The sequence below is a fragment of the Scyliorhinus torazame genome, chromosome 16, assembly GCF_047496885.1.
Source record: "Scyliorhinus torazame isolate Kashiwa2021f chromosome 16, sScyTor2.1, whole genome shotgun sequence".
NCBI lineage: Eukaryota > Metazoa > Chordata > Chondrichthyes > Carcharhiniformes > Scyliorhinidae > Scyliorhinus > Scyliorhinus torazame.
The window spans coordinates 42,489,827-42,508,760 of record NC_092722.1 but is presented as its reverse complement, the minus strand read 5'-3'; the positions used below and the strand labels follow the sequence as shown (position 1 = coordinate 42,508,760).

Sequence of the window (18,934 nt, the reverse complement as noted above, 5' to 3'; positions counted from 1 at the left end):
CTTATTTTTTATAGTGGGAAAAGCAGATAGGAAAAGTAAATTTATAAAGATCCAATCAATTAGTAATTAGCAATTTAGTATCGGAATGGGACCCCAGTGGGGAACGTGTTTGGGGAACAGCGGCTTACAAATTATGTACAGGAGATAGACTTATTGCAGATGCAGACAATGTTGCACTCAATGCTGTCCTGTTGTAGAACATGTAATAATGGAGCATATCCAAAAACCTAGCCCTAAAAAATGTATGCTATCCATATCATGTTGGTTGATAATGAGTCCTGTTTCACTACCTGTGGTATTAAACGGCTACCATATCACAGGGTGCTTTCTTTTGCAGTTATACGATCAGGGTAACGCAGCTTGAAAATCCCCTATGGAAGAGAGATCATGGCCAGAGTTCTCCGGTTGTCGGGATTCACTCTTCCCACTGGCAGCGCACCCCCGCCAGCAGGTTTCACGGTGGCATGGGGTGATTTCAATGGAAAATCCCATTGACAAGCGGCGGGGGGATAGAATCCCGCCGCTGAGAGACATGCGGTTGGTGTCCGGAGAATCCTGGCCTGTGCATTTGTGCAAGCTCATAGTGTTTGTGGCACTTTTGTAAAAGTAAGAGATAGGGAACTGGAAAGGGATAGTCAAAAGCTGTCAATTTAACAGACATATTCTGTTATCCATAACTCAAATGGTTTCCTGCAACATTAACATTGCAGCTTTACTTAATCACATTTTTTATCTCTCAGGTTGAGAAGTCGATAAGGAAGAAGAGACTACAGATTGAGGATTTCAGTATTTACTGGGATGTGGATTGTGAGCTATTGAGGGACATTCCTACTACTGAACTCCAGGTTTGAAGTTCAATTACTAAAAGATTAATCAATCAGCCACAGTTTTGACCTTCACACTATGACACCCTTGTTAAAGCATGAACCATCAGCAGAGGCAGATTATCACCCAGCCTTTGGGATCAGAGTTCCAAGGCAAATATATTTCATTGAAGAGTAGCGTACGATTGTTTTAGTAATACGGTGTGCAAATATTCCACAGTGATGTTCATTCACCTCTGGTTCGTGTTTCAATCGATCTGCGGTGCAGAGAGGTGGATGCGGAGGAGGCTCAATTCTCAATCCTACTCCCACCATCTATTTTCAAGGGTCACCAGCCTTTAAAAACTGTTGGTTCAATACTGTTTATTTTTTATTAGTTTTTTTTAACTAAAAAATGTTCATTGAAAGGGACAAAAAGAGAACTTGTTTCAAGCAAGTTTTAAAGCTGACAATGTGGATGGACTGAATTATGAATGGCATTTGACCTGATATCATCACATGTCATTTCAATTTAGTGATTATAAATTTAGTTTTTGCGTTGTTTGGTTTGACCCCTATTCTCAAACAAACAAAATTGTAGGGGAAAACATAGGAATAGATATTTTTAAAGCAATAATTTAGATTTTTATTTTGTAAAAGGTGTTGACGTAAAAATCCCTATCCAATTCAATATAATCACAAGACCATTAAAAGCTACATTATAGAAGGCCATTGTCTTAGCAACAGTTCTTTGCTAGAGCAGTCTTGCAGTAATGCGCTGATCTCCTGCCTATTGTGATGTTATAGCTGGTTGAAGTTGCGTAGGCTGTTCGGCTGCATCATTGTCACTGAATTAATCATTGAAAATAGTTTGGCTGGCTAAGCAGGACGACGCCTTCTTTCGCAGTTAGTCGTGCTTGAAAATTTCATGCAGGTTAGCCTATGTGAATGAAGTATTCCAATGCTAGACTGAACTCCCAGGGCATTATTGTTGCATTGTTAAAGGCGTAGATAAACATGAAGTGTGCATTATGATAGGTGTATAAATCTGTAAGTATGCAACATTAATATTGGTCTGCATGTGTCTTTTTTTTCCTCTTCTAAAGTTGCTGACCCATATTGTGATACATTGCTTTAGATACTCTCCACTCTCCATTACCATACCCCAGTGGTCACATTTCATCAGCGTGTCTAGACAGGTGGGGTCAACAGGCTATTTTGACTGGTTCACATCCCCAAAAAAATAGTTCTAAGCTCATCTAATTTTGACACATGTACTTTCTAGCAGGAGTAGAAATATTATTAAATATTGAGCAGCTTTAAACTCCTTAAGGAAGTGAAGTCCAAGGTAAGTATTCTTTAATTTACAGTACACTCTTAGTTTACTGGGAGAAAATATTGATGGCTGTGGAACTATATATGGAGTTTGTTTCAAAAATAGAAATGCTTTGACCCTGGTGGAAATCCTTGATTAGGGACCCCCTTTCTGTAAGGCCATAGGGGTGTTGTAGCTAATGGGAATGCTAATATGTTTCTGTGTCCTCCATTGCAAATAGCTTTATCACTCCAAACCAGAATAAGAGCTCTTTCAAATGCAGATTTCACTGCCACTGCTGGAAATATCGTTTCTGGAATCTAATGGCTTTTAGGTCAGTTTTAAATTATCCTTGTCCCCTCAAAATGGATCGACACCAGAATGGTTCTTGCTTGATGTCTCCCTCAATGCCTATCTTGGTGACTGCCAAGAATTTTCATATAAATAAAATTGGGGAGAGGCAGCATTAAAATTCAACTGAGTCGAATATTTTCTTCTGGAAAACAGATGAGCGTTTGAATGAAAAGTTGTCACAGAAACCTTTCTTCCTCCATTGAGTAAAAATATAACTTTGATAAATCCTGTGACTAAGGTCTGAATGATATTGGAATAAAGTAATTGATACAGTCACACCTTGTACACAATTTTGACTTTCCAGAAAGCAATGGATTATTTCCTGGAAAATCGAGACCACAAATATATATTGGAACCAGTCTGTGCCTCCGCGCTGTTAAAGAGGAATGGAACCAAAGAACCCTTGCGCTCTCGAAACACTCCACGCATTGAGTGCGATGTCAAACTGAAGACAATTCCATTAAAACTATCAGAGGTAAGTCACAAACTTCAGAGATTGGGAAGGTATTTGAAGTTTTACGACATTGGGTAAAATATTCATCGGCAAGACAATCCGTCTGTGCTTTGTTACTGCTTCTATTCTGAACAGTAAAGATGGAGAAATGTGGCCCTTAGAACTTGGTGTAACACTGTAACCAACAGGCGCACCATTGACACACAGCCCTTAAAATGGCAACTCAAGGACATTTCGGCAGCTCCCGCTAGAACGCACTTTTGGGCTCTCCGGCGGAGCCCCAACTGAACTTTTTTGATCGAATCCCGTGTGGGAAGGTGAAGTAAGGCCCCCCTCCCATCGTGTAATAAGGGGGCTAGAAGTGGAGGGACAAAAAAAGAAGCTTTGGAGCAGCGGCAGAAACGAGGGGGAGAAAACAAGATGGCGGAGGGCGGAGATCGAGCAGCATGGGGGCCAGACCAGCAGGAGTTTGGTACCCCCCAATCCGGCTGATCACGTGGAATGTGAGAGGCCTAAATGGGCCGATTAAGAGGGCCCGTGTGCTCGCGCACTTAAAGGGACTGAAGGCAGACGTGGTCATGCTTCAGGAGACACATCTGAAGATGGCAGAGCAGGTCAGGTTAAGAAAGGGATGGGTAGGACAGGTGTTCCATTCGGGGCTGGATGCGAAGAATAGAGGGGTGGCAATACTGGTGGGGAATACGGGTCGTTTGAGGCCAAGAACATAGTGGTGGATAACGGAGGCTGGTACGTGATGGTGAGTGGTAGGTTGCAGGGGACGGGGATGGTATTGGTAAATGTATACGCCCCGAACTGGGACGACGCTGAATTCGTGAAACGTATGTTGGGGCGCATCCCGGACTTGGAGGTAGGAAGTTTGATAATGGGGGGGGGGGGGGCTTCAACACGGTGCTGGACCCAGTGCTGGATCGCTCCAGATCCAGGACCAGAAAGAGGCCGGCTGCGGCCAAGGTGCTCAGGGGGTTTATGGACCAGATGGGAGGAGTAGACCCGTGGAGATTTGCTCGGCCTTTGGCCAGGGAATTTTCTTTTTTCTCCCATGTACACAAGACCTACTCCCAGATAGATTTTTTTGTTCTGGGCAGGACATTGATCTCGAAAGTGGAGGGAATGGAGTATTCGGCCATAGCCGTCTTGGATCACGCCCTGCACTGGGTGGAATTAGAGCTGGGGGAGGAGAGGGACCAACGCCCGCTGTGGCGGTTGGATGTGGGACTGCTGGCAGACGAGGAAGTGTGTGGGAGGGTGCGGGGGTGCATCAAAAGGTATCTGGAGGCCAACGACAGCGGGGAGGTGCAGGTGGGTGTCGTATGGGAGGCGCTGAAGGCGGTGGTCAGGGGAGAGTTAATCTCCATCAGGGTTCATAGGGAGAAGAGAGAGGGTAGGGAAAGGGAGAGGTTTGTGGGGGAGATTTTAAGAGTGGACAGGAGATATGCAGAGGCCCCTGATGAGGGACTACTCGGGGAGAGGCGAAGTCTCCAGACGGAGTTCGACCTGTTGACCACAGGGAAGGCAGAGACACAGTGGAGAAAGGCACAGGGGGCAATGTATGAATATGGGGAGAAGGCGAGCCGGATGCTGGCACATCAGCTCCGTAAGAGGATGGCAGAGAGGGAAATAGGTGGAGTCAAGGATGGAAGAGGAACTACGGTGCAGAGTGCGGTGAAAGTGAATGAGGCATTCAAGGCCTTCTACGAGGAGCTGTATAGGTCCAAGCCCCCAGGGGGAAAAGAGGGGATGCGACGATTCAAGGACCAACTGAGGTTCCCGAGGGTGGAGGAGCAGGAGGTGGCTGGGTTGGGAGCGCCAACTGGGGTAGAGGAGCATGCAGGCAGGGAAGGCCCCGGGACCGATGGGTTCCCGGTGGAGTTCTATAGAAAGTATGTAGACCTGTTAGCCCCGTTGCTGGTAAGGACTTTCAATGAGGCAAGGGAGGGGGGACCCTGCCCCCGACAATGTCGGAGGCGACAATCTCTTTGATCCTGAAGCGGGATAAGGACCCGCTGCAATGTGGGTCGTATAGGCCGATCTCGCTCCTCAACCTAGATGCTAAGTTGCTGGCAAAAGTGTTAGCTACGAGGATTGAGGACTGTGTCCCGGGGGTGATTCACGAGGACCAGACGGGGTTTGTAAAGGGCAGGCAGCTAAATACCAATGTGCGGAGGCTGCTGAATGATTATGATGCCATCGGTGGAGGGAGAGGCGGAGATAGTGGCAGCCATGGACGCGGAGAAGGCCTTTGACCGGGTAGAGTGGGAGTATCTCTGGGAAGTGTTGAAGAGGTTTGGGTTCGGGGGAGGGTTTATTAGTTGGGTGAATCTCCTGTATAAAGCCCCGGTGGCGAGTGTGGTCATGAACCGGCGGAGGTCGGAGTATTTCCGGCTGTACCGAGGGACTAGGCAGGGTGCCCTCTGTCTCCCCTGCTGTTTGCATTAGCAATTGAACCTTTGGCCATGGCGTTAAGGGAGTCGTGGAAATGGAGGGGGGTGGTCCGAGGGGGAGAGGAGCATCGAGTATCGCTGTACGCAGACGACCTGTTGCTGTATGTGGCGGATCCAGTGGAGGGGATGGTTGAGGTCATGCAGATCTTAAGGGAGTTTGGAGACTTCTCGGGCTATAAGCTCAATGTGGGAAAGAGCGAGCTCTTTGTGGTGCACCCGGGGGATCAGGGAAGAGGGATAGACGACCTACCGCTGAGGAGGGCGGAAAGGAGCTTTCGATACTTGGGGATCCAGGTAGCTAGGAGCTGGGGAGCACTGCACAAACTTAATTTGACGCGGCTGGTCGAACAGATGGAGGAGGACTTTAAAAGGTGGGACATGTTGCCACTCTCGCTAGTGGGTAGGGTACAGTCGATTAAAATAGTGGTCCTCCTGAGGTTTCTTTTTGTATTCCAATGCCTCCCAATTGTGATTACCAAAGCCTTCTTTAAGAGGGTAAGCAGGAGCATTATGGGATTTGTGTGGGCGAGTATGACCCCGAGGGTAAGGAGGGGGTTCCTGGAGCGTAGCAGAGATAGAGGAGGGCTGGTGTTGCCGAATCTGGGTGGCTGCTACTGGGCAGCCAATGTGACGATGATCCGTAAGTGGGTGATGGAGGGAGAGGAGGCGGCATGGAAGAGATTGGAGATGGCGTCCTGCAAAGGAACGAGCCTGGGGGCGCTGGTGACGGCACCGCTGCCGCTCTCGCCGACAAGGTACACCACGTGTCCGGTGGTGGCGGCAACGCTAAAGATCTGGGGGCAGTGTAGACGACACAGGGGTGCAATGGGAGCCTCGGTGTGGTCCCCGATCAGAGATAACCACCGGTTTGTCCCAGGAAGGATGGACGGGGGGTTTCAGAGCTGGCATCGGGCAGGGATTAGAAGAATGGGGGACCTGTTCATCGATGGGACGTTTGCGAGCTTAGGGGCGCTGGAGGAGAAGTTTGGGCTACCCCGGGAAACGCTTTCAGGTACATGCAAGTGAGCGCGTTTGTGAGGCGGCAGGTGAGGAAATTCCCGCTGCTCCCGGCACAGGGGATTCAAGACGGGGTGATTTTGGGCGTATGGGTCGGAGAGGGCAAGGTGTCGGCGATATACCAGGAGATGAAAGAAGAGGGGGAGGCTCTGGTAGAGGAGCTGAAGGGTAAATGGGAAGAGGAGCTGGGGGGAGGAGATTGAGGAGGGTCTATGGGCTGATGCCCTAAGCAGGGTTAATTCCTCTTCCTCGTGTGCCAGGCTCAGCCTGATACAATTTAAGGTTGTTCACAGAGCGCATATGATGGGGGCGAGGCTGAGTAGATTCTTTGGGGTGGAGGACAGATGTGGGAGGTGCTCAGGAAGCCCAGCGAACCATGTCCATATGTTTTGGTCATGCCCGGCTCTGGATGGGTTCTGGAGGGGAGTTGCGAGAACAGTATCTAAGGTGGTGAAAGTCCAGGTCAAGCCAAGTTGGGGGCCAGCACTATTTGGAGTAGTGGATGAGCCGGGAGTGCAGGAGGCGAAAGAGGCCGGCATTCTGGCCTTTGCGGCCCTGGTAGGCCGGCGAAGGATCTTGTTAGTGTGGAAGGATGCGAAGCCCCCCAGTGTGGAACCCTGGATAAATGATATGGCTGGGTTTATTAAGTTGGAGAGGATAAAGTTTGCCTTGAGAGGGTCTGCGCAGGGGTTCTCCAGGCGGTGGCAACCGTTCCGAGACCATCTTGCGGAACGTTAGATGGAGTTCGGTCAACAGCAGCAGCAACCCAGCGGGGGGGAGATATCTCTTTCTCGGGGGTGGGCGGGGCGGGGGGGGGGCGGGGGAGGGGGGATAGGGGATAGGAAGGGGGGGTTTCTGGGGGACATCTGAGCAAGAACATACATAAACGATCCGGAAAACTGATGTGTACGGGAGGAATCCAATGTACAAAGTTCTGTATCGTATTGACTTGTCATGTTTATGTCTTGTTATGCAAGTTTTTTCTTCTTTTTTGTTATGGGGGTGGGGGGGGGGCGGGGTGTCTGTTTATATGGTTGAAAATTCTGTTAAAAATTCTTAATAAACATATTTTCAAAAAAAAAATGGCAACTCAATCTGGGCAGCACTGTAGCACAAGTGGATAGCACTGTGGCTTCACAGCACCAGATTCCTCGCTGGGTCACTGTCTGTGTGGAGTCTGCACGTTCTCCCGGTGTCTGCGTGGGTTTCCTCCGGGTGCTCCGGTTTCCTCCCACAGTCCAAAGACGTGCAGTTAGGTGGATTGGCCATGATAAATTGCCCTTAGTGACCAAAAAAGATTAGGAGGGGTTATTGGGTTACGGGGATAGGATGGAAGTGAGGACTTAAGTGGGTCGGTGCAGACGCGATGGGCCAAATGGCCTCCTTCTGCACTGTATGTTCTATGTTTAATCAAAACTCTTTAAGTGATGGGTGAAGGATCAAAGTTGAAAAGAGTAGGAGAAAAGGCAAAGTAGCTGAAGAAGTGACAATTAGGTGATTCCAAATTTTGCTTTTAAAAAGCACTAAATTGAAGGGAAAGGGGTGATAGAGTTCCATGTTGGAGATCCTGGGAAGCTATGTCAATAAATGATGTGATGAGGATGCAGTGAGGAAGATGCATAGTGGATGGCACAGTTCCAACTCCGAGGACCGGGTGATGAAAATTAAGACCAAAGTGGGATTAATACTAACTGTTACATTGGAGACTAAAAAACATCTAACATAACATATCCTCCCTTGTGAACAAAAAAGCATAAATGTTTGCCTGCCCATTCATCCTGGCTAGACAGAGTAGAATTGGACTGGTAGAGCTATGTTTTGTTGGTTAACTAATTTTATTTGCAGGGTGCTTTGCACATGTAGGGAATTGACAGCATGAAGCCCGGCTGGTTCATTCAGCCTGGGATATAATCCTGGGTTGAAAGTGCATTTCGGTCTGTGCTGTGAGTATTTAAAACTCAAAATAGTTGCCAATTTTCTTTTCATTACTACAAATGGTCTTCTTAAACTCCTCTATCCTACCTTCTCCACCATCATCTCTGACAAGTCCGAATAACTCATAGGATTCTTTGTTTCTAAGGTCGAGACCATCTGTCCAGCTACCCACCAGGCCAAAGTTCCTGTGAGGATCTCCAGTGCATAACCCTGAACTTGCCTATTTCTTTCGTTTTTTTGCTATCTCCCTTCATGCGTGAGATCCACCTTCCTCTACTCTATTTGGCAGCACAGTGGTTAGCACTGTTTTTTCAAAATAGATTGAGAGTAACCAATTTTTTTTTCCAATTAAGAGGCAATTTAGTGTGGCCAATCCACCTAGCCTGCACATCTTTGGGTTGTGGGGGCGAAACCCATGCAGACACTGGGAGAATGTGCAAACTCCACACGGACAGTGACCCAGGGCCGGGATTCAAACCCAGGTCCTCAGCACAGCAGGCAGCAGTGCTAACCACTGTGCACGTGCCACCCCAGTGGTTAGCACTGTTGCTTCACAGCGCCAGGGTCCCAGGTTTGATTCCCAACTTCGTTCACTGTCTGTGCGGTGTCTGCACATTCTCCCTGCGTCTGTGTGGGTTTCCTCCCACAAGCCCCAAAAGGCGTGCTGTTAGGTCATTTGGACATTCTGAAATCTCCCTCTGTGTAAATGAACAGGTGCCGGAATGTGGCGATTAGGGGCTTTCACAATAACTTCATAATGTAAGCCTACTTGTGACAATAAAGATTATTATTATTATTTCCAATTAACCACTGACTACCCTAATTTGATTGATGACCTCCATTGTAGCTGATAATGGTTCTCTCCCCTCAGATACTGTCACAGTATCTCCCCATACCTTCAAATCTACCATTACCAAATCTCCAATCTAAAGATCAGCCCATGAACCCACCCTGCCCTCTGCAGGGTGCCCCTTTCTTTTCAAGGTCCAAGAACGTTCTGACACCTCCCAAATCTGGGGCGGGATTCTCCGACCCCCCGCCGGGTCGGAGAATCGCCGGGGGCTGGCATGAATCCCGACCCCGCCGGTTGCCGAATTCTCCGGCACCGGATATTCGACGGGGACGGGAATCGCGCCGCGCCGGTTGGCGACCCCCCCCCGGCGATTCTCTGGCCCGGATGGGCCGAAGTCCCGCTGCTGAAATGCCTGTCTCGCCGGCGTGGATTAAACCACCTCTTTTACCGCCGGGACAGGGCGGCGCGGGCGGGCTCTGGGGTCCTGGGGGGGGCGTGGGGCGATCTGGCCCCGGGGGGTGCCCCCATGGTGGCCTGGCCCGCGATCGAGGCCCACTGACCCGTGGGCGGGCCTGTGCCGTGGGGGCACTCTTTTCCTTCCGCCTTCGCCACGATCTCCACCATGGCGGAGGCGGAAGAGACCCCCTCCACTGCACATGCGCGGGGACGCCATGAGCGGCTGCTGACGCTCCCGTGCATGCGCCGCCTGGCAAAGTCATTTCCGCGTCAGCTGGCGGGGCACCAAAGGCCTTTCCCGCCAGCTGGCGGGGCGGAAATCAGTCCGGCGCGGGCCTAGCCCCTCAATGTTAGGGCTCGGCCGCTGAAGATGCGGAGGATTCTGCACCTTTGGGGCGGCGCGATGCCGGACTGATTCGCGCCGTTTTTGGCGGACATCGCACCAATTGCGGAGAATTTCGCCCCTGTGCTTATTTTTTGTGGTGCTCAATAGTTTTTAAATGGCTCCAATCCGGTTTTCTGCCGTGCTCCGATACTGAAACACCTCTAACCAAAGCCACAAATGACATCCCATGTGACTGACAAAGGTGAACTACCTCTCCTCATCTTTCTTAACCTGTCGCTAACCATTGACAAGGTTGACCAAACAATCCTTCTCCAGCGCCTCTCCTCTGCCATCCAGCTGGGTACAACTGCACCCACCTGATTCCCATTCTTTACAACCCAATGGGACACAGAGAATCACCTGCAATGGTTTCTCTCCTGCACCATTATCTGTGGTTTCCTGATAACCTCCTCCCCCCCCCCCCCGACTAATAAAGATTAATATTATTCTGTTTTGCATATACACTGATGACTCCCAGATCGGCTCACCACCACCTCTCTTGACCTCTTCACTGGCTCCAAAATTTTCAGAGTGCTTGTCTGTCAGCCAGTACTGGAAAAGTAGAAATTTCCTCCACCCATAACGGCACCATCACTAAGTTCACCTAATTGTACTTGCATAAAATTGCTTGACTTTGCTCCTGCATCAGCTCATCTGCTAAAGCTCTGAGCCATGCCTTTGTTTTCTTCAATCTTGACTATTTGTACTGCTCACCAGTTTCTCACCTTCCATAAACTTAAACGAATCCAAAGCTTTGCTGCCCTTAACTCCAGTCCCATTCATCTTCACCTCTGTACTTGCTGCACTGGCTCTCGGTTAAGCAATGCCTCAATTGTAAAATTCTCACCCTTATTTATAAATCCTTACGAGGCCTCTCCCTCCCTGCATCTCCAGCCCTATAATTCGCTAAGATGTGTGTGTTCCTCCAGTTCTCACATCTTGCACATCTCCAATTTTAATCATTGCACCATTGGCAGTTGTGCCTTCAGCTACCAAGCTCCGAAGCTGTGGCTTTTTTTTTCACTTCTCTCTATCTCTCTTTCCCCCTTTAAGAGGCTCCTTAAAACCTGTGTTTTGACCAAACATTTGGTTACCTGCCCTAATATCTCAGTGTCAAATTTTGTTTGATATGAATGAAATGAAAATCGCTTATTGTCACAAGTCGGCTTCAAATTAAGTTACTGTGAAAAGCCCCTAGTCGCCACATTCCGGCGCCTTTTCGGGGAGGCTGTTACGGGAATTGAACCGTGCTGCTGGCTTGCCTTGGTCTGCTTTCAAAGCCAGCGATTTAGCCTTGTGCTAAACAGCCCCAGATATCAGTCCTGCTAAGGACTTTGGGATATTAAAGATGCTCCTAGTAATAGGTTTTTAATTATAAACCCTGCTAATAATGATGATCTACATTTCATGTGAAGCACAATCTGGTGTTTTATTAAAAAACAAAATTGGGTGTAGACTGTGAATGGTGTTCCGCTTTCTGTTCTAATGGACATATCTTTTGTCTCTTCCGATATAGATTTTAAAAAAAAATTAGAGTACCCAATTTTTTTCCAATTAAGGGGCAATTTATTGTGGCCAATCCACTTAGCCTGCACATCTTTAGGTTGTGGGGGTGAAACCCATGCAGACATGGGGAGAATGTGCAAACTCCACACGGACAGTGACCCAGGGCTGGGATTCGAACCCGGGTCCTCAGCGCCGCAGTCCCAGTGCTAACCACTGCGCCACATGCCGCCCACGGATATCGATTTTTAACTGGTTGCTTATTTTAGTGCCCCTCTTTTGTGCCCAGGTACAGTACCAACAACTGATGACATTCCTGAAAGAAATGGAAAGGAAAGAGCGACAGCTCCAACTAAGAAAATGGAGGCCAAAAGTTCCCATTAAATCAAAGTAAATCTCTCCTCTGATTAATATTTCTTTTGACTTCTGTAAGTAAAGTGAATAGACTTATTTTACTGCTTCCACCATTTCATTTGTTCGTGTGATCTTGTTCACCTGGGGGGGGAATTTATTGATCTTCACATCCAGATTGGCATCGGTGGTGATCTATGCGTAGATGCTTGAAAGCATGAGCAAGACTAGTTGGATGCTGCTTCGTTGTCCCAAGAAAATGAATACCAAAAAAACGTGCTGTTCAATTAAATGCAGTCCTCCAATTGCAAGCGAGACTGAGAAATGTAACACCCAAGCATTTTCAAGGTTGTAATTTACTGTAGGAGCCTGTGTGATTTCAATAGACAGTTGAGCCTTTTCTCTTGTGGTTTATAGAATTGTGTTGCGCCTTGTTACAATTGTTACAATCTGCTCCTGCATACTGCAATTATTTTGTTCTCCAAACAACAGCGATGATGTTGAAAACCTGTTTAAAACCCCTTTCACCAACATGTAAATTGCACGCTTTCAATTCTTTGATTATCACAGAAATGTGTAATGACATTTTAAAAGGTGGTCTGGAGCGGCAGTAAATATAACAGTGAGGCTGTCAGCCTCACAGCTTTTAAAGTGTAAAGAGCACAGCAACATCTGGCAGTTCTCCCCCTTTAGATGCTTTCCTATTCCAGTAGCTTGCCAAGAAACTTGAATTTGCTGTATTTATCCGCTAGATAGCCAGTAAAATCACCAGAACAAGTTCGGGCTTGTCCATTTCAGCATTAATAATGTTTTAGCTGTACAGTAAGTCTTAATTTCTGCTAAACAATCTTTCTGCTGCTGAAAATGAGCTTTTACAGGTGTGAAGTCCCATTGCTTCAGTTTCTAATTATCGTTGGAGATTTTAAATATTTTCCTTTTTATTACATTTTTACCCAGTCTCTTATTTCTCTCTCTCCATTCCATCTTTCTTGCCACTCTTTATTCCAATTTTAATACATGGCTAGGCGTTGAATTTTTTTCTATAAATTTAGAGTACCAAATTAATGTTTTCCAAATAAGGGGCAATTTAGCGTGGCCAATCCACCTAACCTGCACCTCTTTGGGTTGTGGGGTCAAAACCCGCGCAAACACGGGGAGAATGTGCAAACTCCACACGGACAGTGACCCAGAGCCGGGATCGAACCTGGGACCTCGGCGCCATGAGGCAACAGTGCTAACCACTGCGCCACCGTGCTTTCTGGCTTTAAATTAACTCGTTAGCTGATACTTCCTAGTTTGGACTGCGTCCCTTAGTAAGGATTCTTCAATCTGTCTAATTATGGAGATACACAGTTGCCTAATCTGTTCACACGCATTCCAGGTCCCCTGTAGATGGTACCAAAGTAGCCCATTGAAAGTCTGTGGGAAAGTATAGTGTAATGAACTGATGGCACCTTTCATTTGCCGCACAAAATCTGGGTCAATCTGATTATCATCGTAAAACTACATATTTCATAGAATAACTACAGTGCAGAAGGCCGTTCAGCCCATCAAGTCTGCACCAACCCTCTGAAAGTGCACCCACCTGGCCCATGTTCCCACCTTATCCCAGTAACCCCAGCTAACCTTTTGGACACTAAGGGGCAATTCATCTGACCTACCAACCTAACCAGCACTTCTTTGGACTCTGGGAGGAAACCGGAGCACTCAGAGGAAACCCACGCAGACACCGAGAAGTAAGTGCCAACTCCACACAGTCACCCAAGATCAGAATTGAACCCGGGTCCCTGGCACTGAGGCAGCAGTGCTTGCCACCATGCCGCCCTAAAACATTATTGCAAACATTATCTTGCGTGTCTTCTCTGATAGCTAAGTGAATAAAAACATATTGCTGCAGTACTGAACCAATAGACCAGGAAGGTACAAGTTTCAGTAGCCAGACTGTGTTGAGTTAATTGATCTCAGCAGTCTTAAGTATTTAAAATTGGCCTTAGTTGCCATGGGCTTGCAGTGGGATAGATCACTCGGGGTTTGTGTTCCTGACTGGTATCCATTGATTCCTGCAGTGTGTGGATGTCAGACGACGCCTGGATTGGGCTTGGCTTTGATGCCCCCACAGTCGAACAGTCTTCTGACACCCATAATCTAGATGTATACATAAAAAGTACTCATTCTGGACAGCAAATGGTGCCATAGGACTGTACTCCAGAGTGAGTTTTGCATCTTTGGGAGAAGAAAGAAAAGTAGTGAGCAATAACTGGAGGATTGTAAGTGGTAAGTAGTCACTTATGAAGATTCTTCTACATTCCAGTTTTTATTTGAATCCCATGTTGGCAGCTATTTCAGGCTGGATAGGTTATGAAGCACACTAGTCGTGCCTGATGCCGACTGGCTGACAGCTGACCTCTAAACATACCACACATTGCCTGCAGTACCTCTGAGTAGATCTGTGCTGTTCAGAATGGGGATCTAATTGACTGATTCATCTCACTGAAGGATTCAGCTTTTTATAATCAAACCTATTCTATCTTGAGTCTGCATGTTCTTGCCATAATTTCTTCATAGAAATTCCTATAGCCACGATTATAGTGAAAATTGCCTCTGTGATATTGTCTTTGTTACAGTATGATTTGTTTGCAAAGGCAATTTGTGTTATAAATGTGGTCATGGTAATTTAAAGCATAAAATAACAACAGCGTTGTTTGGCTTTTCATCTGCACATTCTGGCACGCTTTCCTCTCTAAGCCTGCATTATCTGAAAGCTACACTTGGTCTTGACTCCCAGGAGGGGGGTATAATTTTGCTTTGGGGAGTAGTGTGAAACTGGTGATATCAGATCAACCCCCATTATAAATCTCAATTGATTTCCATTCCCATTGAAGATCTGATCATGTCCATTTTACACTATCATCCAAAGTCAACATCCTACTCCTTATGTGCAGTGTCGCAGGAGGTCAACTGTTTATTTTATGTATGCATAAGTGGAATTCATTCTGTAGGGCTTCTTGATAAAAGATTTTGATTTGGAAAATTCTATTCTACACATTGATTTTTCCTTATACATAGTTCACGTGAGTGGTGGAATTTTGCCCTGAATGCAAATCTCGCTGCGATCCGCGAGCAGAGGAGACGATTAAACTGGATGTTTGTATTGCAACGAGCAAGAGATGCTGTGCTGTACACCGAGAAATACCACCATAAGCTGAAAGGAAATCTGAATTCTTTTGAAGATGAGGTGATGCAACCTTAGCTGGGAATTTCTTTTTTTTTAAAATATATTTTATTGAAATTTTTCATTCACAATTTTTTCCCCTTACACATCAAACATAAAGAAAATTTAACAGTACAAGTAACATGATAACTACAATCTAATAAAGAGTAACTAACTAACATGGTAAACTAACCAATTAACATAAAATGAAACTTCCCCCCCCCCCCCCCCTGGGTTGCTGCTGCTGGTCATCTATTTTCCCTCTAACGTTCCGCTAGGTAGTCGAGGAATGGTTGCCACCTTCTGGTGAACCCTTGAGCCGATCCTCTCAGTGCAAACTTAATCTGCTCCAGTTTTATGAACCCCGCCATATCGTTTATCCAGGCCTCCAGTCCGGGGGGTTTCGCTTCCTTCCACATGAGTAAAATCCTACGCCGGGCTACCAGGGACGCAAAGGCCACGACATCGGCCTCTTTCGCCTCCTGCACTCCCGGCTCATCCGCAACTCCAAATAAAGCTAACCCCCAGCCTGGTTTGACCCGGACCTTCACCACCTTCAAAATCACTCCCGTCACTCCCCTCCAATACCCCTCCAGTGCCGGGCACAACCAAAACATATGTGTGTGGTTTGCCGGGCTTCCGCCGCACCTCCCACACTTGTCCTCCACTCTGAAGAACCTGCTCAATCTTGCTCCCGTTATGTGTGCTCTATGTAGCACCTTAAATTGAATCAGGCTAAGCCTGGCACACGAGGAAGAGGAATTTACCCTGCTTAGGGCATCAGCCCACAGACCCTCCTCTATCTCCTCCCGAGCTCTTCCCACTTTCCTTTCAGTTCGCCCACCAGCTCCTCCCCCTCTTCTCTCATCTCTCGGTATATCTCTGACACCTTGCCCTCCCCGACCCACACCCCCGAGAGCATTCTATCCTGGATCCCCTGTGTCGGGAGAAATGGAAATTCCCTCACCTGTTGTCTTGTGAACGCCCTCACCTGCATATACCTAAAGAAATTTCCCCGGGGCAGCTTATACTTTTCCTCCAACGCTCCCAAGCTCGCAAACGTCCCGTCTATAAATAAATCTCCCACCCTCCTAATTCCCAACTGGTGCCAGCTCTGGAATCCTCCATCCATCCTCCCTGGGGCAAACCTATGGTTGTTCCTGATTGGGAACCCCACCAGGGCTCCCAGCACACCTCTCTGTCGCCTCCATTGCCCCCAGATATTTAATGTTGCCACCACCACTGGGTTTGTGGTAAAATTTTTTGGTGAGAACGGTAGTGGTGGCGTCACCAGCGCCTCTAGACTCGTCCCTTTACAGGACTTTCTCTCTAGTCTTTTCCACGCCGCTCCCTCTCCCTCTATCATCCATTTACGGATCATCGCCACATTGGCGGCCCAGTAGTAGTCGCCCAAATTCGGCAGCGCCAGTCCCCCTCTGTCTCTGCTACGTTGTAAGAACCCCCTCCTTACCCTCGGAACTTTCCCTGCCCACACGAAGCTCGTGATGCTCCTGTCTATTTTTTTAAAGAAGGCCTTAGTGATCAGTATAGGGAGACATTGGAATACAAATAGGAACCTCGGGAGGACCATCATCTAAATTGCCTGCACTCTGCCCGCCAGTGACAGTGGCTGCATGTCCCACCTCTTGAAGTCCTCTTCCATTTGTTCCACCAGTCGTGTCAGATTAAGCCTGTGCAAGGTTCCCCAGCTCCTGGCTATATGAATCCCCAGGTATCGAAAGTTTCTTTCCACTTTCCTTAAAGGCAGGCCATCTATCCCTCTACTCTGGCCCCCAGCGTGTATCACGAAAAGTTCACTCTTCCCCATGTTAAGCCTATATCCCGAGAAATCTCCGAACTCCCTCAATATCTGCATGACCTCTGTCATCCCCCCCACTGGGTCCGTCACATACAACAGTAGGTCATCCGCGTAGAGTGACACTCGGTGTTCTTCTCCCCCTCTAATCACCCCACTTTATTTTCTGGAGTCTCTCAGCGCCATGGCCAGTGGTACAATTGCCAACGCGAACAGTAATGGAGATAGCGGGCATCCCTGTCTTGTTCCCCTGTATAGTCGGAAATACTCCGATCTTTGCCGACCCGTGACCACACTTGCCGTTGGGGCCCCATAGAGGAGTTTGACCCAGCTAACAAACCCGTCCCCGAACCTCCTCAGCACCTCCCATAGATACTCCCACTCCACCCTGTCAAATGCCTTCTCTGCATCCATTGCCGCCACTATCTCTGCCTCCCCCTCTACTGGGGGCAACATTATCACCCCTAATAGCCGTCGCACGTTGACATTTAGTTGTCTCCCCTTTACGAATCCTGTCTGGTCTTCGTGCACCACTCCCGGGACACAGTCCTCTATCCTCGATGCCAGCACCTTTGCTAGCAATTTGGCGTCCACATTTAGAAGTGAAATAGGCCTATAGGACCCGCACTGCAGTGGATCTTTATCCCGCTTCAAAATTAGCGATATCGTCGCCTCCGACATTGTCGGGGGTAGAGTCCCCCCTTCCCTGGCCTCGTTAAAAGTCCTCAGCAACAGCGGGGCCAGCAAGTCCACATATTTTCTATAAGATTCCACCGGGAACCCATCTGGTCCCGGGGCCTTCCCTGCCTGCATGTTCCCCAGCCCCTTGGTAACCTCGTCCACCCCAATTGGTGCCCCCAGGCCTTCCACCTCCTGCTCCTCCACCCTCGGGAACCTTAATTGGTCCAAAAACTTCCGCATCTCCTCTTTTCCCTCCGGGGGTTGGGACCTATAAAGTCTTTCGTAAAAGGTCTTAAACGCCTCATTTATCTTCCCTGCTCTCCGCACCGTAGCTCCCTTTTCGTCTCTAATTCCCCCTATCTCCCTCGCCGCTGTCCTCTTTCGCAGCTGATGGGTCAACAGGCGACTAGCCTTTTCCCCATATTCATATCTCATCCCCTGTGCCTTCCTCCACAGCACCTCCGCCCTCCTGGTGGTCAGAAGGTCGAACTCCGTCTCGAGTCATCGTCTCTCCCTGTACAGTCCCTCCTCCGGGGTCTCCGCATATTCTTTGTCCACCCTTAAGATCTCCCCCAGTAATCTTTCCCTTTCCTTGGCCTCTGTTTTCCCTTTGTGGGCCCTGATGGAGATCAGCTCTCCTCTGACCACCGCCTTTATTGCTTTCCATACCACTCCCACTCGGACCCCCCGTCGTCATTGGCCTCCAGGTATCTCTCGATACATCCCCGCACCCTTCCACAGACTCCCTCATCCGCCAACAATCCCACATCTAATCGCCAGAGTGCACGCTGCTCCCTCTCCTCCTAGTTCCAGGTCCACCCAATGTGGGGCATGATCCGAGATAGCTATGGCTGAATACTCAGTTTCTTCCACCCTCGAGATCAACGACCTTCCCAAAACAAAAAAATCTATCCGGGAGTATACCTTATGAACATGGGAGAAGAAGGAGAACTCCCTGGCCTTCGGTCTAACAAATCGCCATGGATCCACTCCCTCCATTTGGTCCATAAACCCCTTAAGCACCTTGGCCGCTGCCGGCCTTCTTCCGGTCTTAGATCTGGATCTATCTAACCCTGGGTCCAGCACGGTGTTGAAGTCTCCCCCCATTATCAAGTTTCCTACCTCCAGGTCCGGTGTACGGCCCAGCATCCGCTTCATGAATCCCGCATCGTCCCAATTCAGGGCATATACGTTAACCAACACGACCTCCATTCCCTCCAGCCTGCCACTCACCATCACATATCTGCCTCCACTATCTGCTACAATGCTCCTTGCTTCGAATGATACCCATTTCCCCACCAGTATGGCCACCCCTCTATTCTTTGCATCCAGCCCTGAATGGAACACCTGTCCCACCCATCCTTTCCTTAACCTAACTTGGTCCGCCGCCTTCAGGTG

At 48.3% G+C, this 18,934-nt stretch overlaps 1 protein-coding gene across 3 annotated transcripts in view; it reads left to right on the top strand.

Annotated features, from left to right (window-relative positions):
- vps13d (vacuolar protein sorting 13 homolog D) overlaps nucleotides 1-18,934 on the top strand; it is a 333,180-nt gene that overhangs the window by 25,809 nt on the left and 288,437 nt on the right. For all 3 annotated transcript variants that reach the window (XM_072478413.1, XM_072478411.1, XM_072478412.1), the window contains exons 6-9: nucleotides 741-845; nucleotides 2,777-2,947; nucleotides 11,767-11,867; nucleotides 14,895-15,063. In XM_072478413.1, the coding sequence (XP_072334514.1) occupies nucleotides 741-845; nucleotides 2,777-2,947; nucleotides 11,767-11,867; nucleotides 14,895-15,063 (546 nt within the window). The remainder of the gene's footprint in view (nucleotides 1-740; nucleotides 846-2,776; nucleotides 2,948-11,766; nucleotides 11,868-14,894; nucleotides 15,064-18,934) is intronic.